At 32.6% G+C, this 27,792-nt stretch overlaps 1 protein-coding gene across 2 annotated transcripts; it reads right to left on the reverse strand.

Annotated features, from left to right (window-relative positions):
* Positions 1-73: 73 nt before the first annotated feature.
* Positions 74-26,625, reverse strand: LOC123717263 (putative fatty acyl-CoA reductase CG5065). 2 transcript variants are annotated; one of them, XM_045673164.1, is made up of 14 exons: positions 26,501-26,625; positions 14,593-14,733; positions 13,443-13,536; positions 10,917-11,083; positions 10,490-10,580; positions 9,598-9,743; positions 9,117-9,226; positions 8,290-8,361; positions 6,695-6,815; positions 4,933-5,055; positions 4,342-4,461; positions 2,742-2,893; positions 1,511-1,616; positions 74-422 (listed from the first exon to the last, which is right to left on the reverse strand). In XM_045673164.1, the coding sequence occupies exons 2-14, from the start codon at positions 14,727-14,729 to the stop codon at positions 296-298; spliced, it is 1,566 nt and encodes a 521-aa protein (XP_045529120.1). In that variant the 5' UTR covers positions 14,730-14,733; positions 26,501-26,625; the 3' UTR covers positions 74-295. The 2 variants fall into 2 exon arrangements, with proteins under 2 accessions (XP_045529120.1, XP_045529121.1); XM_045673165.1 differs by lacking the exon at positions 26,501-26,625 and adding an exon at positions 15,340-15,384.
* Positions 26,626-27,792: the final 1,167 nt, after the last annotated feature.

Below are 27,792 nucleotides of genomic sequence, written 5' to 3' on the forward strand. Positions count from 1 at the left end.
GTCGTGTTTGTCAAGCAATTCAAGCAATATGTAGACAGGAAAGCATTAAGATGATCAATGAAAAACATATTTTACAGAAGTTTATTATATTTTATACGAAATTAAAAAAATAAAGCTTAACAGGCACAATTTGTATAGTTTTACGAAGACATTTTAAGAAGAGAAAACTAATGATAACTATACATTAATAACACAGTTTATAGCTCTCTATTTCACCATAGAACTTAAATTTACGCATTTAGATTTATATTCTGCACATATAATTTAAATTTAAAGAAGCTATATAAGTCGGTATCTATTCTATAAATGTGGGTGTGACCTCACTGGTTCCATATGAGAAGACAGAAGAAATTCGGGTGCTAAGCCAGTACAGCATCAGACCCCAAAATAGACACCTCACTATGAGATCTACGCACCACATGCTGAAAAAAGATATTATAATGTTTAAACTTACATGATTTTCTTTTTCATTTGATTCAATTTCATTATTTTGCGGAGCTTAGGATACACTAATAACTTAATGTGTGTATTTCTTAATAAATATAATTATTTATTTATTTACACTTCGTAACACTACAAAATAAAAATTAAAACTAACATAATTAAATCAAAAGGAGGACAAGTGGCGGCCTTATCGCTTACGAGCGATCTCTTCCAGACAACCACTGTGAGTAAATAAAAAAAGAAATGTATTAAATAAGATAGGCAAGTAGTGCAAAAATATATGTAATACACAGGAAAAACTAAACCGGAATAAAATATTAAAGCTAATTATTAGCTACATACAAGAAAATTCAATCAATTTACAAAGTTTGGTCCCTGTGGCAGTGTACCATTAACGCTGCCAACGTTTAGAAAGTTATACGTACTGTATATTTGTTTTTTTTATGTTTGAGTCTGCCAAGAGCAAGAAAACTGCATACTATGTACGTATACATTTAGAGTCTAAGATTATTGACAAAATTGTTTTTGAATTTATAACATTTCAATTAATTAGTTAACTTTGTTTTGTTATATGAGTAAAGTTTTCTTTAAATTTTAAGAATACACGAAGTATCCACAATAAAAGTAGGAAATCATCATTTCAAGGCCGAACGAACAAAACTGTAGATGATAATGAGTTTTAGTAGTTTATACACTATTATTAATAAACCGAGACTATGGATAAGATACAAGGGCCCGTTCAAGTATTACATAAGCAGATTTACGTCAATTTATCCCCGCTCCCTTTCCCTTGTCAGCAAAAGTAAGCATAGCTCTCAAAAATAATAGTACATAAACGTATTCATTGTTTTTTACGAATCCTCGAAAATCCATTTCAAGCATAGACAATGTGTGTAAATGTAAATAATTACAGTTGACGTAATCACTTATTAAATTATTATCTAGATTCAATTGAATAAAATGAAAATTAAATATACATTTTAAGTATTCTCATAGCAATTCCTGTGTTGCAAATAAAAAGTTTTCGATTGTGTAATAGTACCGAAACGATTTGGACGGTACATACATAGTCATGTGTCTCCTCGCTGCGGGTAGCGTATCGTCATATTCTTTCAATATAAACACGCGAGCTGCTCTGATGCAGTCTTCAAAATAGTTCGATATGTCCAGACCTAAAAAGTGATTAGCAATTAAATCAAGACGCAGATATATCTGTACATTTTCTTGCATCTCGAAGTAACGAAGTTTCTCCTAGACTAGAATTATAACTAAATTAAAAATCTAACTGGATCGGGTACGGCAAGTCAGCGAAAAAGCGCGTGAATTTCAGTCGGTGCTTAACGGACCTTCTGTATTAAGTTACTAGGTAATTAGCATGAATAATATATACTGACAATAACAATATTAAAATATATGTCACCCTCATATGTTTCAAATAAATACATGGAAACATTTACAAACACAGTGACCAAAATAAAGCAACAGTATTTATTATAGAAGGAAATGCTGGTTTGAGCGTCATGTCTGTTAAAGGTAACCTGTGTTACAGGTTTATCCTCAAAAGGAAAATCGCTCAATCTTATTTAATATCATATGTATTGTACTTGTGAGATACATTGTGTTTTGATGCGTTAACCACGTTAGGTAATAAAGTAAAGGTATATATTTAAAATATATAAGATTTGTATTTCTAGTGTAGTTGTTGTTAGGTTAGCTAATTACTTCAGACAGAAAGGCCCTTAAGTAGGGACTGAATAAATTAATCGACTTGGATATGGATCTCACATTTTTTTACGGTAAAAGAAGCTTGCGAGACTTCCTTTTTTAAAGTTATGTTTTTGTATATACAGATTGGTCAAAAAGACGTGGATGAAACGCAACTAGATGTTAGATGGAGAATCAGCTGCAAAATTGTTCAACAGGAGGTCCTTAAACTCCAGCCCTGCAGAGTTATAATTTTTTTTGCGTTTTCATAAGAAAATTGTCTACTGTGTTACTAATTCTTGTAAGGTATCGAAAAAAATCTACACCTGTATCTTTTTTATAATATCCACTTGATGGGAACTGACGAGACTTTGCGTTAGACATACTATTTATTTTTGCTTACATTAAGTTTTACGAAATGGAAATTTCTTAAATCATATAGCAACTTTTTGCAGCTGATGACCCCATCTAACCCCTAGTTGCGTTTGAGCCACGACTTTTTGGCTACCGTGTACACATATATATTGTTTGCGTTTTGCGTTCCGTTCGGTCGTTTACATGAACTATTCAATACAAGTAGAATTTAAACTCACCAACAGCGTCCACCTTGTAGTCCCGTCTCTCTCTTATGTTTAGTCTCTGTCGCACGGTCTGAGCGATGTCAGATTTGAAATCCCATTGATTGTTTGTGTAATACTCGAAAACGTCAAACCCTTTACTTATGCGCTTGTGTACACGCATTAATCTGAAAGGTTAGATTTAAATTACAGATAACATAAATTATTAGGGATGCAACGTGCCTTGCCTATTCGCTCGCGAACTTTTCCAGGCAAACCTAATAATGAAAAGTAAATACTTAGGGTAAAGTGCCTCACTAAATTAACAAAAATGTAATTACAAGTAACTATGAAGCACCTTAGGGCCTCTTGGAAACGGTGGTTTGCGTGATTCGGCTGAGAAATGGCAAAACAAATTATTGTATTTGCATTCACAAAATTATATCATAAAATCTGATAAAAACCAAGAGGCTGGTTGCTGATGATTTAAATTTAAAAAAAAACATACAATTACTATACTAAAATCTTTAAAAAAAACTAAAAGGTTATCATCTTAGGGTTCACAATTCACAAATAACGCACCGAAATACAATATGATAAAAACGTATATGTTTATTATGGAACATAAGATACAAGTATCACTTATTCCACATCATTATATTTGAATAGGTAGACATGCCTACTCATCGGCAAAGAAGACAGAGGATGTAGGCCGAGAGAAAAAGCCGGTGTAAAACACTCTCGGTACTCTTTTAAAATAGCAAATCATCAAACAACACTTATTTTAAAACAATATCGCAAATTTAGATGTAGCCTGTCTAGCACTAGTCCTTTTATCAACTAGATAATCGTTAACTTTGTAGTAAGCCTTTTTACACAGCTTTTGTTTAATACATTTCCTAAATTTATTAAAAGGCAGAGATAAAAGAGCCTCTGGGATTTTATTAAAGACAAATATCCCTTTTCCCAAAAACAATTACTAACATTAGATAGTCTAATACGGGGAACTTTCAGCCTGCGTTTTCCGAGTATTAACATTGTGCATATTACCACTTAAAATAAACGAATACAAATGTCACCATCGGGCAGGATATGATGTGGTTAAGAGGTGTTTATGTACTAGAATAACAAAATACAGCGGAATTCCTGCCTAAAAAGAATGAGCTGTGTGGAGGAATTTTCAACATACATCTATCAGAGATTTTTTTATAGGCGTGTCATCAGCTGATCCTGTGATTCCTGACACATGTCAACGATCTAGTTCTTAGAATTAGTGAGATCCTCGCAATGTTTCACTTAATCGCACGAGCATGTGTGATATTAAAATTAGGGTTAAGAGCCGCCTGAACAGTCGGCAATTAATTATTACTCATACTTAAGTAATTTATTTGGTGGAACTTTCTAGAAATAATCAATTCTCCGTAAAATGTTTCGTATTACATACGCACGCGTTCGTGCCTTCACGCTTCAGTTGAAGTGAATATGACCAATTTGATAACTTTCAAACTATGATTTCAAAGTAAAAATTTATATAATCCAATTAGGGCCATCGACGTACAAATAAATCTGTAACTTCTTGAAACTTGTAGGAAATATTTGTAAAAATTCCACACGCACGCAATTTATAGGTACTTACACTGGTTTGTATCCGAGACAGAAAAGTAGGGTGTCGACGAGTAACGCGGGCAGCCAGTGGAAGAAGAACGCGCAGATGTTATGGTATATACGGGAGTGCTTCATTGAACCACCGGGATACCTAAAAGCCACAGGAATTAACATGGATGGTGAGGACGCGCCTGTTAGACAGTATTAGGAAAAGTGAATATATTATTTAAGAAAGATTGTGGGCTACGTTCGACTTTGGTCAACAGAGTCTCTAGTTCAATACGCATTGACATGACACTTAATTGTTTTTTAATGTGGGCAAACGAACTTACGGCCAAATACAGCTACTGCAGTCCATTTCGTTAATTGGCGCATTGCCGGTCTTTAAGTGGTAATAACATTCAAATTATTGTGTCCATTTCAGCAATTGCAATTGAACGCAACGTTTTAATTTTGCAGTAATCGTTATTTATGTATTACTTTTAATTGCTATTAATTTTCTTTTTATTACAACTAAAACCTTTTTACTAATGTTTGCATACTTTAAGTACTATGTGGTCTGTGATATTGTATATGATGATTATTAGTATAAAATATATAAGATGTCTTATAAAAGACTCACCAAACAACACCATTAAGCGGCACTCTGTTCATGATGATATCTCGTCCAGCGTCAATCATCTCTGTCCATGTCACCTTGATCTCCGCTGACGACGTGAAATTTATCACATTCGACTTTTTATCACTGTAACAGGATATGAGCTGGTTAGCAATATATGAAGCTTCGGTGATCAATATAAACGCTCAGTTTAATGCGAATATAATTGGAAAATATATTTTTTAAATGAAACTTCTTTATCGGCGTTGAAAAAAAATTTAGCGAGACATTTTTCCGTGACACGCCATCTTGTTCTTGTCCCTATCACGGTTGATTCAAAGAATTGGTTGATTCGAAGCCATTAATAACAATAAGAATGATAGTAATAATATAATGAAATTCTGTAATAATCTTAGTTGTAATAAGGTAAAATAATATAATTGTATTATTTGTATTCATATCTATGATAATAAAATCCTTTTGTTAAACTTTATTTAACCAATTTCTGTAAAGTTGCATATAGTAGATCATATTTCAAAAATAATAACGTCTTAAAGAAGTTTCACTTCTTACGTGTGTACATTAGTACACGAACACATTTTTTTTATTAGTAATAAAAATTTACCAATAACACGAGTAAGATCGGTGGTGGTTGTTGAAAGGATGTTCAAATGTATGTTAAACTAAACTCTGTTTGAAGCTAGGTGTGATTATGTAAAACGTGAGCTTCTAACTGAGATAACATTAGGGGTAGTGGGATTGCGACGCTGGATTAATAAAAAACAACTTGACTTATTTATGTGTTCTTAAGTCTAAGTGACACTTTTATATAAGTGTATATAATATAACTATTACAATGTATCATACATTGTAATAGTTATATTAGTAAGAAAAACTTAGGGCTCAATTTGGCTTCAAGTGTGTGAAAATGGTTTGGTTGCGCTTTTGATTATTAACTAAAATGTTAGGTTACATAACTCGCGGCATGTTAAATTACCTCAATTATAATCAATTACAAAAATGTGCTATCTTATAATTGGGCACAACTGCAAGTAAATTGATGGGGGGGCTTGCTGACCTACAGACAGGGCCAAATACAATTATAACAACTTTATTCCACTGTAAATGATTACATTGTTTATGAAAACACATACAACAAGAATATTTTCTGACACTATTGAACATCTTATATTTAATAATAATGTCTGTTTTCTATTGTATAAAGTCCTACACAACCATAATCATACTAAATCGAAAAACATCGGGTCACTGGGCGAGCAAGCTACATTGCTTTGCCAAAAATTCAGTACAGCAAGAGTATGCTGACGTTTGAGGAAGCACTATTTAAAAGCCTGCCTGCGTCGATTACAGATGCCAACACAATTGGTGCCATACTGTCCACCAATGAAATTATAATATAAGCAATCGTTACTCTCATTGTTATTTAAATGTAATAAAAAAGAAGTATTACTAGCACAAGCTGTAAATAGTATTATTTAAGAAAACACTTTTTAAAAATTTTATAATTATTTACATAATTTTAATTTTATTTTTTCCGACATTTCGCGTTCTTCACAGCGTGCGTGGTCACAGTGAATTATAAGTTTTTAATAATAATACATAGCTTCAATCCGTTTAAAAAGTGTTTTCTTAACGTGTAAAAGCTATTTTAACAAAAGACAATACTATAGTATTATTTATTCACGACAATTACTCACGTGCCCTTTATCCTTCTTTGCTTTCGAATGGTTAGAAAATGCGGAAACACACACCCTAATACACTTACCCATATGACAAGTAGTTCCAAGCCATTATCATAATACCATTGATGAATACGTCAACAGGCAAATAGTCAGCGTAACTGTTGCCTTTACAATACATTGTCCGGATCACACCTTTTCCCGCACCTGGAATACCAATTTGGTTAATTCTATTTTTTTTTTAAGTGAAACTTCTTTAGACGCATGAGGGTAAATTATTTACGGAACGTCACGAAGATGTGCAGCGTTTTTGTCGAAGAAAAGCGAGAGATCGTCGTTAGAGAGAGTGAGAAAGGGAGATCGAGGAAAAAAAACATTTGGTTGATGTATTCGTTTAGTAGGTACATATTAGAATTACAAATTACAATTATATAAATACATGGAGTGATCATATACTGGTACTTGATCATCTATTGGGACTTTTACCTTAGTAATTAATAATAATAAAAAATTTCACTTCTGACATGTGTAGTTGGTATGCACGCACTTTTTTGTATTGGCTTCGTTTTCACGCACTACAAAACCAAACCTCAACCCTATACGCAGTACATATCAGAATATTCTTAAGAAAATTGAGTTTTATGACATTTATTCGTCCATTAAACACGCTGTAACGTTAATACATATTATCAGTAGAACATCATACTCAAACTGTTTTACGACTATTCAATATATATATATATATATATATATATAATTACATATATAATTCTACTGTACGTATATATGTCACTGAACTCCTCTTAAACGGTTGGACCGATTTGAATGATTTTTTTTGTATGTGTTTGGGTGGAGCCCTGGTTTCGATTCACAACTCAGCCCGGCAGGTGGCGCTGCAGTCGGTATCAAGGTTGTCTTTACTGCAAATAAACAGCTGGTTTTTCAGGTATAAGTCTCGGATAGCTCAACTGGTCGAGCTCTAGGCGCGTAACCAAACGATCTGGGTTCGATTCCCAGTCGTAGGCATTAGAATTAATTTTCGTTTGTATTGCAAGACAACGAGTGTCAGATCCGCTAGTATTAATATAGGAGTTTCAAGCATTCTAAAGAAAAAATTCTAAATTTTGGATTAAAAATAAGTTAGTGTAAATACACTATTTACTTTTATGAATAGACGAATTAAAACGTACATGCTTGAAAACTGGGAAATATGAAAAAAAAATCGATGTGTTTTATTCATTAGCATATAAAGAATAGATATAATATATCTAAAATGCTAAAGAGAGTTCCAGCTACAACAGTTAAAGTACCGGCTAACAATCGAAAAATAATGAAATTATAGTCATGAGTCAGATTCCAAGTAAGAATGGAAATATTTACTTGAGAGAACGCAATAATTTTCATTAGTATCTTTTTTATTCATAGTACTCGGAGTATATATACTCGAATTATGTTAAAAAAAGAATCACAATTCACACAGACTAAACTCACTCTTAGCGACAATAACGTTTGTTCTACATTATCAAAAGTTGTGAGTGTGTTGTGTTGCAGCAATACTGTGCAACTCCCAACAGCGATCTAACTCCCAACTCTTAATATTGAGTTTTTATACAGCACTATAAGTGATACCAGCGCGAATATGAAAAAACTACGTCGTAGTTGCACACAAAACAGTTCTTACCAATAAGTAGTCCGGTAGGTCCATTTATATTGTCAGTCCATCCAGGCACTGGCTCTTGCCAGATTGGGATAACTGTAAGTTTTTAGATAAACAAATATTTTTGGCAATTATGTTATATATTTGTTATGCATGTATAAAAATGTAAAGTGGAAACACAAAGTATACAAAGATTTTCTTATCACCAGGACGTCAAATAAATTTACTACTTAATTATCAAGGATATATTATTTATTCACACTTTGTTGCATTAAAAAAATACACATATAACACAATACATATGGGATGCAACGGGTGGCCTTATCGCTAAAAAATATAGAACCTTAATATAATTGAAAAGCTAATCTCACGGATTTATGAATGGTGATGCAATACAAATTAAAGAGTAAAACAAGAATTACACAAGTCACGATTGATCTATATAGATAAGGTGAAGAAATGTTTATGCAGAAGAGTTTTAAAAGATGATATGGAGGTAGCCAATCGTATGGTGACGGGCAGCCACGACTTAATGACGGATACCCTAAATGAAGGATGAGCTGTTTAATGTTCAGTAACACAAAAGTAAATTTGTATATGAGGTGAGGTAAAGAAATTGCATTAAAAATATTAAACTTCCAGTTCAACCAATGTTATTGGAGTTGGTATTTGATCATTATTTTGATTAAAATGTATTCCTAGATTTATAAACATTTTTTTTTAGTTTCATATTTCGCTAGTGAGCCGTTGTCAGGTACCTTCCAAACCATAAACCTATAGTTATTGAAAAAATCAATGGTGGCAGATGTATATGTGTATAGTGTTAGGTTATATGTGAACTTTTTAATTACCTATTGAAGGTCTCAGTATAATAAGAGGAATATCCTTCATGGCTTCCACTGCTAAGGCTTCCCCTAAAGCCTTTGTGAATGCGTAAGAGTTTGGCAACTTGCTCAGTAACCTATAATTAATAAAAAAATAATTTATTAGATAAATTTACATCGAATAATTTTATTATGTTTATATACATGTCTATTTCTAATTGATGAAATATGCATATCATATCATTACAAATACAGGATGAAAATAGCCATTTGTTTTAATAACTTAATTATAACATACAAATATTGTTTATTTTTGAACGTATAAACGGAACCAAGGACGAGTACCTGGTCTGATCACCCACAACACAGGAATGTCCATGGTGTGGGGACTAGCGTCTGTATGATTAGCTACCATATTATAACTAAAGTTTGTTTCTCTCTCTCTCGCAGCAATTCGACATTCTGTATCTCTCTTTCTCTGTCTATACTGTACTTAATAAAGTCTTACTTTGGCGTTATAGCAGCAATGGTCTCCTCATCCATCCATTGGACAGCTTCAATGACCTTATGAGGGTCAGCTGGTGGTGGGTAAGGACGCTCCTCGAGCAATTTCTCATGCAGGTGGCAATATGCAGTCGATATGTGGAAGTGGAGCTGAAATATAGATTTTTTTAAGGAAACCTACGGCACAATAGGTGTCAGCATAAAGTTTGTGTATCTGTTTCCTTGATATACTCTGTGCGTGACACACGTCGATTTTACGATCTCCGGCTGTGCACCAATGTACTTTCTTTCTATGTGCGCATTAACATTCGCTCGAACGGTGAAGAAAAACATTGTGAGAAAACCGGTTTGCATTAGACCCAAAAATTCGACGGTGTATGTGAAGCACAGGAATCATCACCTACTTGCCTATTAGATTAACAAATCATCATGAAACAGATACAGAAATCGGAGGCCCAATTTTTTATTTTTTAGTTATTAAATAAAATTATTGAACCTATTTCAAATCCCTTTCATACCTCAAAACCTAAGTTTAGTAACTTATTTCGAGACATTGACTGTTCCAAAGATTTAAACAAAATCATCTCGATATGATTCTTTGTTTCCAAGAAAAGTGAACAATCATGCATACTTACTAAAGTAACACGCGTGCTACACAGATAATATACGATTATACAATTTCTATAACTTGCTATAAAGGTAGTCCATTTTTGAAGTTAATATTAGAAAGCTGAATTGTAATAAAATCTTGCTCTTTGGTTGTGTATTTTCCAGTAGTATTTCCACTTGATACTAGAATTAACTATTTTTTAATTATATAGTGGTAATGGTCGGTCTTTTCACTATAATAGTATATAATCTAGATCAAAGTTTGATCATTATATCAGACTACTTACTTTTAAGTTTTTGCATTGTCTTGCCAACTCCAACACAAGTTTCGTACCGCGAACGTTCAATAGCACTGCTTTATTTAATTCTTCGTCGAATCTACAATAAATTTTACTTAGTATTAAACTTAAACAAAATTATTAATAAAAACATTTAAACTTGGCAAAACTGCACAAACTGCTTAAGTCGGTATTAAAAGATAAGTTTTATAAATGATTTCAAGTGATTCAAGTGTTGATCATATAGGAATCTCTACATAATTTACAAGCCCAACTTTTAACCAAACAAAAACTTTAACATAAATTAAAATAAATACTGACTGAGTTATGGATCTAATTCAATTACCGCTAAGTGCAACGAAAATGGAAAATTGGTTTTTCATTGCATTTTCCCTTTTCGTAAAGGCATTTTACTGTCTGCCCCATTTTGATATACCTGACAGTAGCAGCAGCATGGACTATCATATCCACTTCATCTATAAGCATCTGCCTGTCTTCTTCACTGATAGCTAGGTCTGGTTCACTCACATCGCCACACACAAGTGCCATTTTGTCTAGCAGAGGTTCTACGCCGCCTTTGAGGTTTCTTACCTTCTCGAAGAGCTGTGAATAATAATAATTTATTTGTATGTATAATTCTACTGTACGCGTGTATGTCACTAATCGCCTCTTGAACGGCTGGATTAACAGAGAAATATCTTAAAGAGCTCCAGCCGTATGGCATACGACAGCACAAGATTGGCGGTTAGCGTATACATTGCTACATACAAGTTTAGAGTATACATTGAAGGCCCAATTTTGGTCGTTGTAACCTAAGTTAAAGCCTTTTGTAGTACGCGATATTATTAGGAAGTTTTTAAAATAATATAGGACGTTATATGGTCAGCGTATTCTATGGGTTCATCTTCGTGTAGTTTATTAACAAATAATAACTAAAACATTAAATTTTATTATTGATAAGACCACTGTTAATACTGTTAATTCAAGTTTAGAGATTTTTTATATATCTCTCGCGAAAGTCTCGTCTTCCTATAAATATTATTAACCTATTATTATTTATTTATTTACATTATCACGCCTTTTTCTCAAAGGGGTAGGCATAGGCCACGAATCTCCACCTGCTACGGTCCTGATATACCTTTCTCACTTCATTCACTTTCACGACATTGACCATGCATGCTCGTTGCTTCTGGGCACTTTTAACTTGTCTAGTACCTGCTAGATTTGATCCAGGTGTGTACGACAAGTCCTACCAAAGCTAATTTGTATATACAGGTTGTTAACTGCTTCTCCTCCATCCGTTCTGCATGGCCAAACCACCATTCATTTTCGCATCCTTGTCATTACGTCCTCATCTAACGCAGATACCGGCAAACTTCTTGAGCATTAAACAAGGAAGTGGAAGTTTGCGCATCCTTCACAGCGCGGGACACAAACGTCAACTGATTTACCAATCACGCGATCGACACGTCACTCTCCCGCCGCCGCACCCCCCTCCCAGTGATACCTAGAAATCGCTTCTGCGCTGGCAAGGTCATTTGTTCAAGATGTTTGCCAGTATCTGTACACAGCTTATGTCTCTTATCGTTACTTATCCACACCGCTTACACATAGAAGTATGTTACACCTCACATACTTCTTAATTCTTTCATTTCCACGACATAAATTTTACTTTAATTATTTCCCTACCACACCCAACATTCACTCCCGTCGGGATAAGCACGGCCAGTCGAGCGTCGTTTGAGATTTCATAGAAAGGAATGCAACGCTCCATTTTCTCTCTTCCCAGTATTCACTAGTCTTTCTATACCATCGTCTTACACATACACTTTTTCCGCTCTTATACAAATATCGCATACAGTCCTATTGAAACCTCTAATTATTAGAGCTTTATTAATTCAATTTTGGCATTTAAACATTAAAAACCATAATTTCTGCATGCTTAGTACAAGTATTATAGATTAAATATATTTGTCTTTCTCTCAATAATGTTAGAATACTATTTAGAAACGTAGAAAATAAGCGTGCAATATGAGTGTAAGGTTTCTGTTGTGTTTGCAATGTGCAATAGCTGTGACGAAAGGATATGTCGTAAAGTTACTTCATACGTGATTAGTACTTTGACTAGGGCTGAGTGAATATAGGTTTATATAACTATTGATTACGTATATGTAGGTAAGGTTTTAATGAGAGATCCGTTCTTAATAATAAGGTTAGGCGCATAAGGTTCTCAAGTTTATATAGTATAAGTTTTTAAGGAACAAAATTAATTGTTAACTAGAAATGTCGTTAATGTGAGGGTCGAGGCTATTCAACTTCTTGACACAGGGTGTGACAGGGAGTGAAAAAATAGAACACAAGAACAGAGTGTCCTCCCTTTAATAGAGACTGCAGTGTCATTGGAAATTTTTCTTATGTTAAAAATCCTTTTTAGCAAATTAGTTTAGATTTAAATTTATTATTTGTCTTAAGTTAGGCTTGATATGTTCCATCATACCTTAGTAAAGACATATGAAAAAAAAGGAAAAAAAATGTCAATTCTTCTAATCCCCGTTGACTCGAAGAGATTGCTTAAATATACTTTTTAGTGTGAGTCAAAGGCGGTTATATTTCTTAAGAAATCGTGAGGCGTTTTAATGACATTATTAAAAAACAAGATGGTGTAAAACTTTTTAATCATATCGAAATAGATCCAGATCTATCTTTAAGATAAATAGCTTTTTGTCAAAAAGAGATCTCTTATGAGCAATAAGGTTCCGCAAACTCAATTGTTTTTTTTAAATGTGCATCTTTTTCATATCGCCAAAATGTTTTAATTATATTCTATACAATATACATGGTTAAGGACGTGAGGTTTCGTTCGATAGGGTCAATAATAGTGATAATACAAAATAGGTATCATAGGTATAGGTATCTTTCTGATATTCCCTTTCCGATTTAACAGATTAATAATTAAACTTACAGCATCAGCAAATAGTTCTTCAAGACGCTGTTTTGGAGTTTTGCCCTTCTTCGGGCGGATGAGAAGAATTATCTTACGGATATCCGGACATTTCCTGGAAAGATTTATAAAATAAACAACAATGAATATTAAGCTTGGTGATGATTTTTATTATTTAAATAATACAGGTATTAAGAGTTAGTCGTCAACTAAGTAATAATAATAATAAAAAAGTTTGAGTCTGAAAAAGTTTATAACTACGAGTTAAATGTTTATGTGTTCTATTATTTTATAAAGCAATATATAACTTCGTATGGTAATCCTACAGCTAACATAAATTAGTATAATAAAAACCAATAACTAACCTTAAAATATAATAACTAAAATATATGAATAAAAGTAGTCCCTTTAGGCAATGTTCCGAAGATACTGGCAGCTTTCCCCCTTTGAATAACTAGACTTATTATTTGTCCGAGAAAGCTGCCAGGTCTTCGCTCTCCTGTGATGTCGACTTACCCTTTTATGCATACATTTGACATCTGTTTATTCACATTTCGTTACCTTATACAAAAGCATACATATGAAAAAGCAGGTTACATAAGTTATTAGGCAACGGGCGTACTTATCCCTAACAAGCGATTTCTTCCAGGCAACCATAATATGGAACAATGAAACAAAAGAAACACTAACATAGGGGTGCATTAAGTGCATAAAAATTAAAACAAAATAACATAACATGGAATACTAACTATATACTAAAATGAAGTAAAATCTAAAGAAAAAGAAAGGGAGAAAAAAAAGGAGCACTGTTGGCCTAGAAGCTTCAGCGTGCGACTCTCATCCCTGAGGGCGTAGGTTCGATCCCCGGCTGTGATGTGCGCATTTAACATTAGCTCGAACGGTGAAGGAAAACATCGTGAGGATACCGGCTTGCTTAGACCCAAAAAGTCGACGGCGTGTATCGCCTACTTGACTATTAGTTTGCAAATGACTATGAAACAGATACAGAAATCTGAGGCCCAGACCTATAAAGGTTGTAGCGCTATTGATTTATTTTTTAAAGAAAAAATAACCTTTGTACACTTTGTATTTATAACATGCATTTAATGCGACTCCTATAGAAATTAACTCATTTCAATACATAAGAAAAAATATATCGCAAAGTACGCACCGTAGTAGTTTCTCGACAAGCACCTTCCCCATGAAGCCAGTACCACCAGTGATGAACACTGTAAAATTCGCAAATGTTTCCGCTAGCCGATCTGGGAGAGAGTCCACCTCATTAGCCGATAACCCTTCAGACGACATTGCTCTGCAAAAGAAAAACGATCTCTTAAATTATTTATTCATAAAAACCAAAATACTATCTTTAAAGTACTAAGCCAATACGATTATGTCGATAAAAATTAAATATAATACAATCTATAATATTAAATACATGGAAAGATGTCGATAGTGTCGGAGACAGAATTCCGTAGATGCAACGTTGTGAACGGGGATCTGTGCAACAGATTGGTTCCAGCCCTTGCTATCGCAAACAACCTTGGCCTTCATCACGCATATCCTCTAGGTACAAAGAAACCGAGCACGGAAGAAAGTCAAAGTCAAAAATCATTTATTCATATAGGTAACACAATGTACACTTATGAACGTCAATAAAAAATAAATATACATTAAATGCTTCTAATTTTACATTTACTGGCAGTTCCCAAATCAAGGGCGTAGAACGGAAGAGAAGAACTGGCTCTCCGCCACTCTTTTTAATCTTCAAGTTTTTTTGTATTACACAACGTTTGTAAGGAGCTGCAACCATAACACCATGATCCACATGACATAAGCAGGTGGCATGGTGAAATAGGAGCACGCACTTACACTCTCGTAGGAACAACACGCAAATACATAGTCAAAAATAACTAACATAACCGCATACACGAATTCTAGTACGACCAGTCATCACAAGTAGCACCCGTTCACGAGCATCACGCATGGCCAGCCATGGGCCCCATCGCCATATTTTAGGGAGAGAGACAACTCGACGCATTGACGCCTGGAGCATGGAGAACACTTGGGGTACACAACATCAAAAGGGTATTAAAGATACAAGTCAAAGTGAATCTATTAGACTAAAATAAGGACATGTATCTCGCTCTTATTTACATAATATTAAGTTTATCATGTAAATAAAATACAATTTTGTAATGAGAAAATAAAGTTCTTTAAGCATTAAGTAGACTTTAAGTAGATAGTAGGACAATTGTAAGTCCCGTCTTGTTTCCATTTTATTATATAAAAAACTAGTAGGCATAGATGCCAAACATCAAATGTTTTTAGGAACATTTGGTTTGTGATCGCTGTTTTATAAGTATACGAGAACTTTAATTCGCAATATCTAAGCAATTATATCTTAAAAGGTCACAGAATATAAGTTTTATTCAATATGATCCTGCAGTATATATATTTATACACATGCACGACAGGATCAATATGTATGTGTGTATATGTATTTATATGTTGTACAGATTTTAATTGAAGAGTGTACAAGAGTAACTTGATGTATGAATAGTAGTGTATAATATATTGTTTTATAAACAATAAATCAGATTTGAAAATTTCTCTGTCTTATTCCTTTCTTCTTCTCACTGTGATCAAGTCCTTATTTACTGTGATGAGCCTCCTTAAACCTCTCATGCTACCTGTAGGACTCCATCTGTTACCTTAGGTCTCTTGATTCAGACATATTACATACTTATTTATATATTCAATACTTTAAGGGTTAGGGTGCTACTCTAGGGCTCAGGGATCCCTAGGCTTGTTAGATTCTTAGTTCTCACCCCCTCATACATTCACTTGTCTAGTACTGGTTGCTGATACATAAACAACATATACTATACAGAACTCCTGACCCTACACATACAAGATGTCCAAAAAGTTGCGGATCAAGCGCAACTAGGGGCTAGATAGGGTCATCAGCTGCAAACAATTGTTCTACGGGAGGTCCTTCAGCTCGAGTCGGAGCTATCATTTATTTTACATTTTTATAACAAATTTTTTTTTTTTACTAATTCTTATTAAAATTCGAAAAATTTCCAAACCGATGACTCCATCTAACCCCTAGTTACGTTTGCTCCACGAGTTTTTGGCCGCCCTGTATAATACATATACATTTGATACACATCTCACGGTCCATTGGCTAGCTTTAAAATAATTATGTACATATATAATACAAGACCGAATCAGTTCAAAGTAGAACCCAACATAATACTGAATAAATATATCAGTGAGTTCTATACAGTGTACTACGGTGAGTGTTCTGAAGAGTTTGGGTTGATCTCTCCTGCCTCGTTTTAACACTGTACGAACCGTATCAATATTTCATTTCATCAACATCACCTTGATGGCTGGCAGTCTTGGGAACAAGAAAATAACCAATTGAGATCTTCCCTTAAACATAGTCTTCGCTTATGAGGAGAGCGAGATATATACACGAACTACTTGACGATATAAGTATTCCATTCACGATATTCACGTATGACCTTGCTTACCTGTACGTCATGTGTAATCATTGTTAATCTGTACAAATTTTTAGTTGAAACGAAACTGACGAATAAACGAAAAGGACTAGAAAAACCCACATCAACCAAGAACAATGAGGCGTGGTCTACTAGTTTTGTTTAAGTCCCAAAGCCCTCCCATATGTAGGCATCCTAATTTAAGACATTATAAGAACTAATTATTATTGTAGAAGTTCTAATATATATTGTAATTAGCTATTATTAGATAAAGTTCTGGTTATTGGTAATATTTTACTTTCCGTTCATTATAAAATAACTGGAGTTTAAATTTATTATAACAGTATATTAAATTATTGACATAAAATCATTCTCATAAATTTAGCCTTAGTCAAATAGTTTTTGTTATTGTATATTTATATATAAACTAACACAACTAATCTTAAACAATGTTTTTAAATAAAAAGAAAATCAGTAGAGCTACAACCTTTATAGGTCTGGGTCTCAGATTTATTTGTATCTTTCATAATCATTTGTCAATCTAAGCGGTAGTAGGTGCTAACCCTCTTGTGCCTGACACACGCAATCGTTTTTTTGTGTCTAAGGCAAGCCGATTTCCTCACGATGTTTTCACGGTTCAAGCGAACATTAAATGCGCACATAGAAAGAAAGTCCATAGCACAGCCGAGGATCGAACGACCTCTGTCGCACGCTGAAGCAACATGGCAAACAATGTTTTTATAATAATAATAAAAATAATTTATTGCAAGAATATGGTACAAAAAGGTGGTACAATAGTAATTTCGCATATTCTTCCATACAATGGCGCGCAAATTTGTCTTTGAAGGAGTTTTACATTTTACATTATTAGTCATATTAAAATTGGTCAATTCTTATATTATTTGTATCGTACATATATGTCAAATGTTATTAAATTAACATCAACGCAAAAATTTCACGCAAATAATCATTTATTGAGTAATACATTTTTTCCATAAGTAATACAACAAGTCGACGCTAGTCGGAAGAATTTTTAATTCTTTTGGTAAATTATTGTAAACCTAAATAGCCATACAAATTATTTATAAACTTATACTTAACTCACCTGATGTTAAGTTACCCATGGCCCCTTACATTGTCAGAAGCTAGGCAAGTCAAGTCTTTCATCTATATTACGGACAAAGGTTATTTCCTAAGATGTCTTTTGTTAGAACACCAATTTGGCGAGAATTAAATCACCGAGTTATATATTACGAGTATATTTAATAAGAGTTACGCTTCACAGTTGTTAGAGCTATAAAAATTTCGCAATTCAACCTTTGATGAAAACTCATTGTAAATTACGCATACATTACAAATTTGTGATTTGACAACTTTGCGTAATGGTGGTGTAAGTAGGACAGTACAATTACTATAGTCTGTGGTACGGTCTTTGATATCTTAGTGCTTATTTTAATGTTAATTAAGCCAGCTGAACTTGGCAATTTGTTGCGTTATTAACAGGCTATAACTTCTTATTTATGAAAGTACGCCCGGATTTCGAGGTCTGTTGGCCTAGTTGGACAAAAAGGAGTGCAGTAATTATATTCCAAAAAAATATCGTATCAGTAGAGTATTTCATTTCTGTTCATATTTAAGAACAATCATCATGTTTGAAGAATGGTTAAAACAATAAACAAAAAAATATCTAAAGGTAAGTTGTTTACTAGTCGGAATTTAAAAAAAAAATTCCGAAGTCTATTGTGTGGGCACCTATTTTGTGGAGGCCCTAGGCTGTAACCCCGGTTGTCCTGCCCTAAACCTGATCCTAAGGACAATACAACATATAACGTATATTATTTTACTAGTATACATGTTCGTGGCAATCTTAGTTATACTTATTTTTGTATATATACTTCCATTAATAAGGTACTTTCTTTCCTTTCGGGTAGAAGCAACAAAACAGATTTACGCACTTTAATATTTGAACACGGCGTTCCCTATGTGTACAATTGTAGTTCTTTTAATATCCGTAGCCTTGATGTCGAAACCTCGTGCAGTACAAAAATTTAGTAGTGTTTGAAATGATCTAGGGATCACTGACGTTATTGAGAGTTCACTTGGAGCCTCTTCTGTATGTTTACTTTAGAAGAGAATTTATAAAATCTTATAATTTATCTTTGGGGAGATGGGAGACATTTCGGTAACTCTATTGTATAAGTTTTCTTACTATTATTACCTATTTGTGCTTGAAGTCATATGTGTCTATACGGCGTAGTAGAAGTAGGTAAATGTAGGTCTCAGATTCCGCACTTAAACGCCTATTTGGTCCGTAGCGCCTTAAAATCCTGGCTATTTATGTTCGCCGCTATCTCCATTCTCAGAAGTTTTCTGGGCATTTCGCAGGCTTCATGAAGCGATTTCACTATTCCAAGGATAGCTGTTCGTAGAAGTAGGTGATAAAACCTCAGATACCCAAAACAATATCTAGTTGAACTACTACAGTGCAACAACTACTAGTGCGAACAACGAAAGTGTTGCCTCTTTTCATTACAGCGTAAATGAGGTTTGTTAGAATGAGACAAAACTCATTGCAATTTTATAAAGTTATATCACACAATAATTACATTTATAATATAACACTGACCTTGCACGGCCCTGACATAATGAATTACCTAATGTTAAGATTAATTGCCATAAATACCGGAACTTTACATAGTAAATAAAATACTTTTTAAAGTTGTATTTTTGTTTATAATTTAGGATATTAGAAGCGTCAACGTTGAACTGTTTTCGTACAGTTATAATGTTTAAAGCTCTAATGGTGTCAACGAATAAGTAGGATAAACGAATTCGTTCTGTACCTCACAGCAAAAGCCAGATGAAACACACTATAATCTATGGAATACCTACGAACTTAGTATTTCGCTGGCTTTTGAACTATCTATTAAACCACGCCGATTGAGCTTACATAACACCTGACAACCGCTTACAACAGGAACGTATGTTCGGCGATTAATGCCTACCGGCCCGAAACAAATGATTCAATTATTTGCTGAGACACGAAATAACAAACCATTCACTTTTAAACCAACTCCGATCACAATTCTCAGCAGGTCTCTTGAATACAAAATATGATTCCGTTTACATACATTTATTTATCGTAAAATTGCATTAAACTAAAGCCATGCATTGCGTGCATCGATTTAGCATTGTAATTATTGCAACATGCACTTGCTGTAATAGTTCACGAAACGTTTGTGGAGAATGTCTTGTTCTAATAGTAAAACCTTATTGCGCTAATAAAGGTTTGAGAAGTAGGTATAGAAATATATCAATCTTTGTGGTACGTTTTTTATTGATACGATGAACACGTCCTATACGAAATTAACAACGTATGTAAGACACAAATTACGTTATTGCTTATAAAAAAACAATATTATAAATATAAACTTATTATATTTGTTTAATTTATAGTAAAAGTTTTTTGTCACCTTCACCTAATTCTGACATGTATGTCAAAGTTTTGTCATGTTAATCTATAATGTCATATAATCTATATTGAAAGCGTATGCAGAACATAGTAAAGTCAAAGTAATTAGATTTGAATGAATATCAAATTTAAATAGTATGTCTGCCTGCCTGTTAGGTTAGCACGGTTGCACGTTTCATTTTAAATCATTTTGATAATAAATAGATCCGATTTGAGTTTATCAATTACAAACACACAAATCTATTAACATTGCATACTTTAACTGTATTTCTTTGTTTATTATAATAAGATGATATAATATTGGCTTCCATAGATTATTTTCTAGTGTCACTCAAAGAGACGTATCTCTTACGTAATCTATTATCAAAAAAAAAATCAAGTAATGACAACTTACCGTTAAGTATTACAAGGTTAAGTTATTATATAAGTGTACATTACCTATGATTGTACTCTTTTCTAAATTCCGTTTCGCAAGTTTAAGAGATTATATGTACATTATTGTTTAGTTTTAGTTATTATTGTTTATCTTACTCTAGCAGTTTTTGTACTTGTCTATTAAAAAAAATACAATGTGAGACTGAGAACCAATACAGGTTTGCAGTGACTTATTATTATTTCTAATACGTTTACGTTTTACGATATTTACCGGGAACAGCTGGAATTCGAATGCATAACCTTCAGGGTTGAGAGACACACACATTTTTATTTGTACAATTTATAGAGGCTGTACCATGGCCATAGTGCTGATAGACGAAGACAGCTCGGTTGATTAATACTTGAATTCTAATAATTGCAAAACCATCTTTGTTGTCTAGATTTAGCTCATTATTTACAATAAACAATTTTTTTTGTTTTCTTTAATGTCAATAAATGAATCAAAACGTTGATATGATAATTCCAATATGGTATTTGCTGCGCTCGCGCATCGGGATGATTGATAGGAATGTAATAGACTTTTTGTGACGGTGTTAGTACATATAAGAGATATTTGTTTATTCTATAATTGATGAATTTAATATGATAATACGAATGATTTTGGCATTATTACAATAATACTAAAGAATAATGTAAGTAAAGATATTTTTTGAAATGATAGTATATTGTTTAGGCAAGCTCGTTAATACTTAAGAAAACAAACATGTTATACAAATTTTAGCCAATATGTTGCGACAATATTTAATAGGTTTACAAATATAAATATTACAAAAGAGACCTGTATATAGCAAATAAACCTAAAAAAGTGATAACTGTAATCGGATGGGTGATCCGAAAAATATGAGAATGTTCGGCCCTACCCGTAGGCTAATGTGCACGACTGCTATAAGAATAATGCGTGTGGCGTGATTAATCGATCAAACTTCATAGACTTCGCGTATGAAATGATATTACCTCTATATCAACCTATAATACCTGTCAAAACAAAATTTAAAGGAAGGTCCTACCTCATTATCCTACCATATAGGTAATTGATTCTAAATTTTCATTTACTACCAATTCGCAAGTCAAGTGCGTAAAACGGGCATAAGAACTCTCAACACTCTTTTTAATCGCCAAGTTTTGAATCGTACAAATTGTTTGTAAGGAACAACAGCCACATATATTTCTAGCAAATCAATCCCAAGGATTAGGACCATTTAGGTAATCGTCAAATTTATAAAAGGATTTATTGATTAATTTAAGTTTAACGTAATTATTCTAGCGCTGGTTCGTTTTATTAGTTATTGGATGTAATTTAAAATAACAATTACTTATACCAAGTTATTTCCGGTCATGTAATGTATTTGACACAAAGATTGCGTTATGACGTACGAACATTTCTGAGAAGACGAGACAAAACAATACGTATTGTTATTGTATGACATTAATGACTTGCAACACAGGGCAAAATCTGACATAGACATTATGAATTATTGTATAAAGATATTTCGTAATAAATGAAAAGCGGTGTTAGGCAAGCAGCCAGGCGTGCGAATCTCGGGACGTTGTTCGAAACCAGCCCATAAATTCTATGCATGTGGAAAATTAATACTTTCAAATGGCGAAAAAAAGTTCTTACATGTTACATCGGTTTTCTAATTCATCAAAGCTTGCTCTCGTAATAAAATTACCCATTAACATTTGCCTACTTAGAAGTAGGTTGATTTGCGAAGGTCTAGTTACGACCTAAGGAAGAATGGAACCCATAATGCTCTCTGGGTTTTCAACAAAACCAGTGAAATACTTATTTTACGGAGCAGTGATGTCTAAGTTTTAAGCGCGTTACTTATAATCCCAGACTTGCAGTATACTGTTTAGATCAGAAGGCTTATGTACTTATATGTACGTATAAAAAATATAAAAACATACACTGTGGGACTCAGAACCCATACAGTATTGCAGTGGCTTATTATTATTTATTTACTTAAGGATACAAACGTTTCCGTTTTAGGAAATTTACCGTGCACAGCCGTGATTTGAAGGCATAAGGCTTAGTTACGGTTCCTTTATTGTGTAACCAGAATAAAATTAATTAATTAAAAAGTATCTTTACAAGTAGTGAGTGGTTTTAACTAACGTTAATATCTCATTTTATTTAAACCAACTACGTACATTATTAATGATAATTATAACTTTACTTAATCTACGATATATTTTTGCTCTTTAATATAGAAAAATCTCGAATAGGTAAAAATAGTAAAGATTACAAGAATTCAGAAATAGGAACGCCCTATTTTGTTTATGTATTTTTTTAATATTGTCTTTATCACTGTTTCCATATATATTAGTTGCTTTGTTTTGTGCCATTAATAAGTCGAAATAACTATATGTCTTACGTATATTTGCACTTCTTACTTAGCTAACATATTTCTTTTTTATCACAGTGGCCGCCAATCGTTTAATTATCTCAATTGTATTATATTTTTGTACATGCAACACATAAATGAATCACACTAATCAAACAATCTTACTGTGATAAATACCACACATTCTAGACGATAATTCTCTAGTTTGACTGTGTTATATAGTATCATTAGCAAGAAATACAATTTTCGGCTTTAGCACGGTTTACGTAATTTGACAAAACGATTGTATGATTACACGAAATACTTTGTTCATTAAAATAGTTACATTGATGTTATGAAACTTTATGTTCCAAGGCCAAATCTATTATGAAGCTGAATTTGTACCATCCCTCGTTGTCTTTTTTGTTTGATAAGTGAAAGTGTAACCTCTCGTGGGTTTTATATACCAGACTAGATATAAGATATATTATACTTTCTGCTTTTAAAAGCAAGACCACCCATTAACATCCTTAGTATTATTTTATTTCAATAATAGATTTAAATACAATAAATAAAAATAAAATATGTTATTATATAATATAAGATACAGGAAGCACTCATTACACGTTATTTAATTTAGCAGTCGAGAAAACGCGCGTTAATCCACGCTTCATTATTTATATTATGTATGGATAAACTGTAATATAGCTTGACGTGATTAAGTTAATTAATATATCAATGTGTACATTGTATGAAAGGTCGAATAATTATTTAAGTATGGTTTCTTTATTCTATAAACAAATATAGTACTAGATAAAAGGTCTGATGTTAGCGTCGCTCGCGTTGAAGTCTTTTATAGTGTTTATTTTACTCCATTAAATTGTACAATACATTATCTCTGTAGTATAGTTCATGGGCAAAAACTTTATCGGAACATAGATAAATAGTTTTCCCTCGTTTCTGCTGTAGCATGACATCGTAGACAATATTAATAATGTAGAAATATAGGGAAGGTGCGCAGGATTCTATCTTGTCTAATAACCTTACTGGCTTTGCGTGTTTACGGCATTTTAAAAATACGAAGGAGGTTAGGTTACCAATTGATGTGCATTTTTTAAACTATTTATATATGTATATTAAAGTGCAAATATGTTGGGTATTTATCTAATAAACAATTATTGCAAAATACATTGCGGCGCAAAACTAGAAGATGCTGGGCCAATTGGATTTTTAAAATTTATTCATTGAGCACTGACGAAGGTTTTTATAGAGAGAATTTGTAAAAAGAAAAAAACAATTGAACATTAACATTTACTAATTAGGTTTTTTTCCGGGAAAGCAAACAGTCTCTATAAATATTCCATATGTTGGTATGTACCCACTAAAAAGGTAGGTTAAGTAAAAAAATCATATTAAGGCGAAAATAAAATAATAGTTCGCGGGGGCAGCTAATATAAAATAAATATGTACAATTTTTTTTCTGTAGGTTGTATGGGTTTTCCATACGCCCTTATTAGATATAGGCTCGGCAATCTTTAAGTCGAGTATATTGTTCGACTAGTTCTTTAACAGCCTGCAATTTTATAAAATAACATCCATTAATAATTCAATTGTAATGAACACTTAATAACAAAGTAATATATTAATTTTATTAATACTTTAACAGAATTCTAAGTTACTTCATTCTAAATGAATAAAATATTAACTCTTGGTTGAATGCTGAAAGTCATTTGGAATACTAATTTTTGGGGTTTTTAGTTGCATAAAATTAATTTTAGTCTTAAACCGTGAATTACTAAATGTAAATTAAGGTAATTACTGATATAAATCCAGTTGTTTATTAAGCTTACTTTAAAGTTGTTTGTTGTTAGTACGATGTTTTGTTCTTAGTTCTAATTAGACATACAAAGAGCAATTTTATATCCGTTGGCGAAACACAAAGTTGTTTTAAAATGCATAAGTTTATTTTTTAAATAGCACGGCACGTTAAAACTTAGATATCATATCATATACTTAAACTCAGGATATCAGATGTTATTTATTATATAGGTAAACAAACATAGATGAAAACCCTTACAAATGAAAGTTCCACTTAAATAATTGTGTGTTCTGTATAAATACACTCTTGTATATGCTCTTAACATTGTCGAATAAGGTACGGTTTCTAATATGGACTTGATAAACAGATAAAAATCTCGGTCACGTTTAAAAACTTAGAAGAATAAGATAATTTTACGATGTAAATGCTTTATCTGTGTAGTGCCGTCGACCTACCCATTTAAAAAGCACCACCTTTGTCCACGTTAAATATTTGAAAGACAAATTCATCATTCATGTTACCAATTTTAACCAAGGAAAATATTAGAAATTTCTGTGTTAAGCATAGTTAGAGGAGTGATTCTAGGTTTGAACCTAAGCTGTGAACCAATGGACTTACTGTCTATGTGCGCTTTGAAGACTTACTCTTACGGTGAAGGAAAACAGCGTGAGAAAATCAGCACCCCTTAGACAATGTTTGTGCTAGTGTGTCAGGCACAGAAAACTGATCACCTACTTGCCTATTACACAAATGATGGTGAAACAGAACGCGTTTTTGAGTTGAGTCCTGGCTGTTCAGACTAGCCTTTTTTTAAAAATAAGTATAGTATATGCTATTTATAGATAAATTAGAATTCCAATGGTGAAAGAATTTGAAGCGTTCGTTTTTTGTTATTCGTTGAAAACTCAAATATACAAATTATAACATGACTTTAGATTATCAAGTCTTCTATATATGCTATACATTACCGAATTGACTGAGACGTGTAAGTAATACAGATCATAATAATGTGAAACGTTTTACGTTGAACTATTGAATAATGAGATGTAGAAAAAACACTATAGAAAAATATTCGTCGGCAAATATATAAAAATTATAATATTATAGATAATGCTAGAACTTTTAATGATATTTACAGATAAATTAACAAAATATAATACATATATATCTATATAAATAAATTTTAATCTAAATATGTTGCTCGGGGCAAAAGTCGAACGGCTGGACTAATTCGAATATTTTATGGAACTCTTATGAAGTTTTTGAAACAAAGAAAAATTGACAGAAATTCACGGAAAACATTTATTTTTATTTTCGTAGGCTTAGTAAAAACTAATTAATGCGAAACGAAGTTCTTTAGTATCGATAATAATTTGGTTTAATGCACAGCATATTTGTACTGTAATTATTGTTCCTTTAATTAATATTTTCCTAATCTCAAATATTTCAAGGAATCGTGTGTCTAAAAACATACGTAGAACCTGATATATACAATTTTTAATATTAAAAATACTTACGAATATTTAAAAAAACTAAAATTGGGAAAAATCACAACACAAAACACGTTCAAATGGGTTAACGGAAAATATTGAACTGCGATGTTAGCTATGCGAATTGCAATGAAGTTTTGCAATGTACTTTGTGTCACTAGCTCACGGACCTTACTGTGTACTTGTGGCGCAAGATAGACACTTTTCTGTGATCGTTTAACCACTCAGTATTTCACACTATCGAAACTGTTCAAAATACTCACTTCTCTCCGCAACATTACTTGACATAGATCTCCCGATATTTTTTCATTATAATTTAAATTCCAACCATTAAAGTTAATTACAGCAAATACTTTTTAAAATACATGTATATATATAGTTTAAATTTTATTATTCCTTCAACATTATAAATAAACTAAGAGTACAAAAACAACAAAATGCCACTAATGGATTTGATAAAGTTTGGACAAAGATATGGTTTTGTTTTGTACAATAATGAAATATATACTATATATATCTGATCTTTTATTGCATATAAATCTGCCATCTGTTGAGTAAGATATTTACGATTCACACCAATAATTTCTCATTCGTATCATACATCAACCAACAATTATTATATTTATTAATAATTGTAGTAGATAAAATAGATAAGTGTAGACAGAACGTAAGAGGATCCGGAGTATCTTGGTGGCTCATATATCGCTGCATAGAAGCTATAGGGAGCTTCAAGTAGCCAGTTGGCAATCAGTAGCGCAACATTCTCAAAGGAGGCATTTTTTGTCTCGGAGGCCAAGATTAACTTTGGGTCGTTGCGCCAGCGGTGTACTTACACCATATTACTTAAAAGAGTGTAGTGTCATTGTATTTTATATATTTCCAATTTCATAATTGTACAAAAAGAATAGATTTGAGGTTCGTTAATACCAAAATATGTATACTAGAGTAAAAAGAATACTACCAATACTACTGCGACTTATATATAAAAAAGAGACTTTAGCGAACAGTAAAAAATAGATGAGAGCACATATAGCTGGCCTATATCTAAAAGTGTTTAGAACTAATAACAGTCGGTCGAGATCAAATTACAGAAAAGAATAATTAAAATAAAATGCGCCTATAATAAAATTCAGAGCAAACTATTACAAACTGCCACGGCAAATATGTTTATTTCAACAAATTTGCTTTCTTCTATACAATCCTTATGAAAAAAACCATCGTCACAACATTTTAACAATGTTTTATTAATCAATAATACTATTGAGAGAGTGTAGTGTCTTGTACAATTTTGTATATTATACTTATGTTATGTACAATGT

The sequence above is a fragment of the Pieris brassicae genome, chromosome 12 (genome assembly GCF_905147105.1).
Source record: "Pieris brassicae chromosome 12, ilPieBrab1.1, whole genome shotgun sequence".
In the NCBI taxonomy this organism is placed as follows: Eukaryota; Metazoa; Arthropoda; class Insecta; order Lepidoptera; family Pieridae; genus Pieris; species Pieris brassicae.

Excerpts from the sequence above, each read along its gene's own strand:
- LOC123717263 (XM_045673164.1), bottom strand. The coding sequence starts at position 14,729 with ATGTCGTCTGAAGGGTTATCGGCTAATGAGGTGGACTCTCTCCCAGAT. Across the intron at positions 6,816-8,289 it reads ACCTACCGGACTACTTATTG|GTGCGGGAAAAGGTGTGATC; the intron begins GTAAGAACTGTT and ends TTGGTATTCCAG. Across the intron at positions 423-1,510 it reads GCGAGGAGACACATGACTAT|CATGTGGTGCGTAGATCTCA; the intron begins GTATGTACCGTC and ends ATCTTTTTTCAG.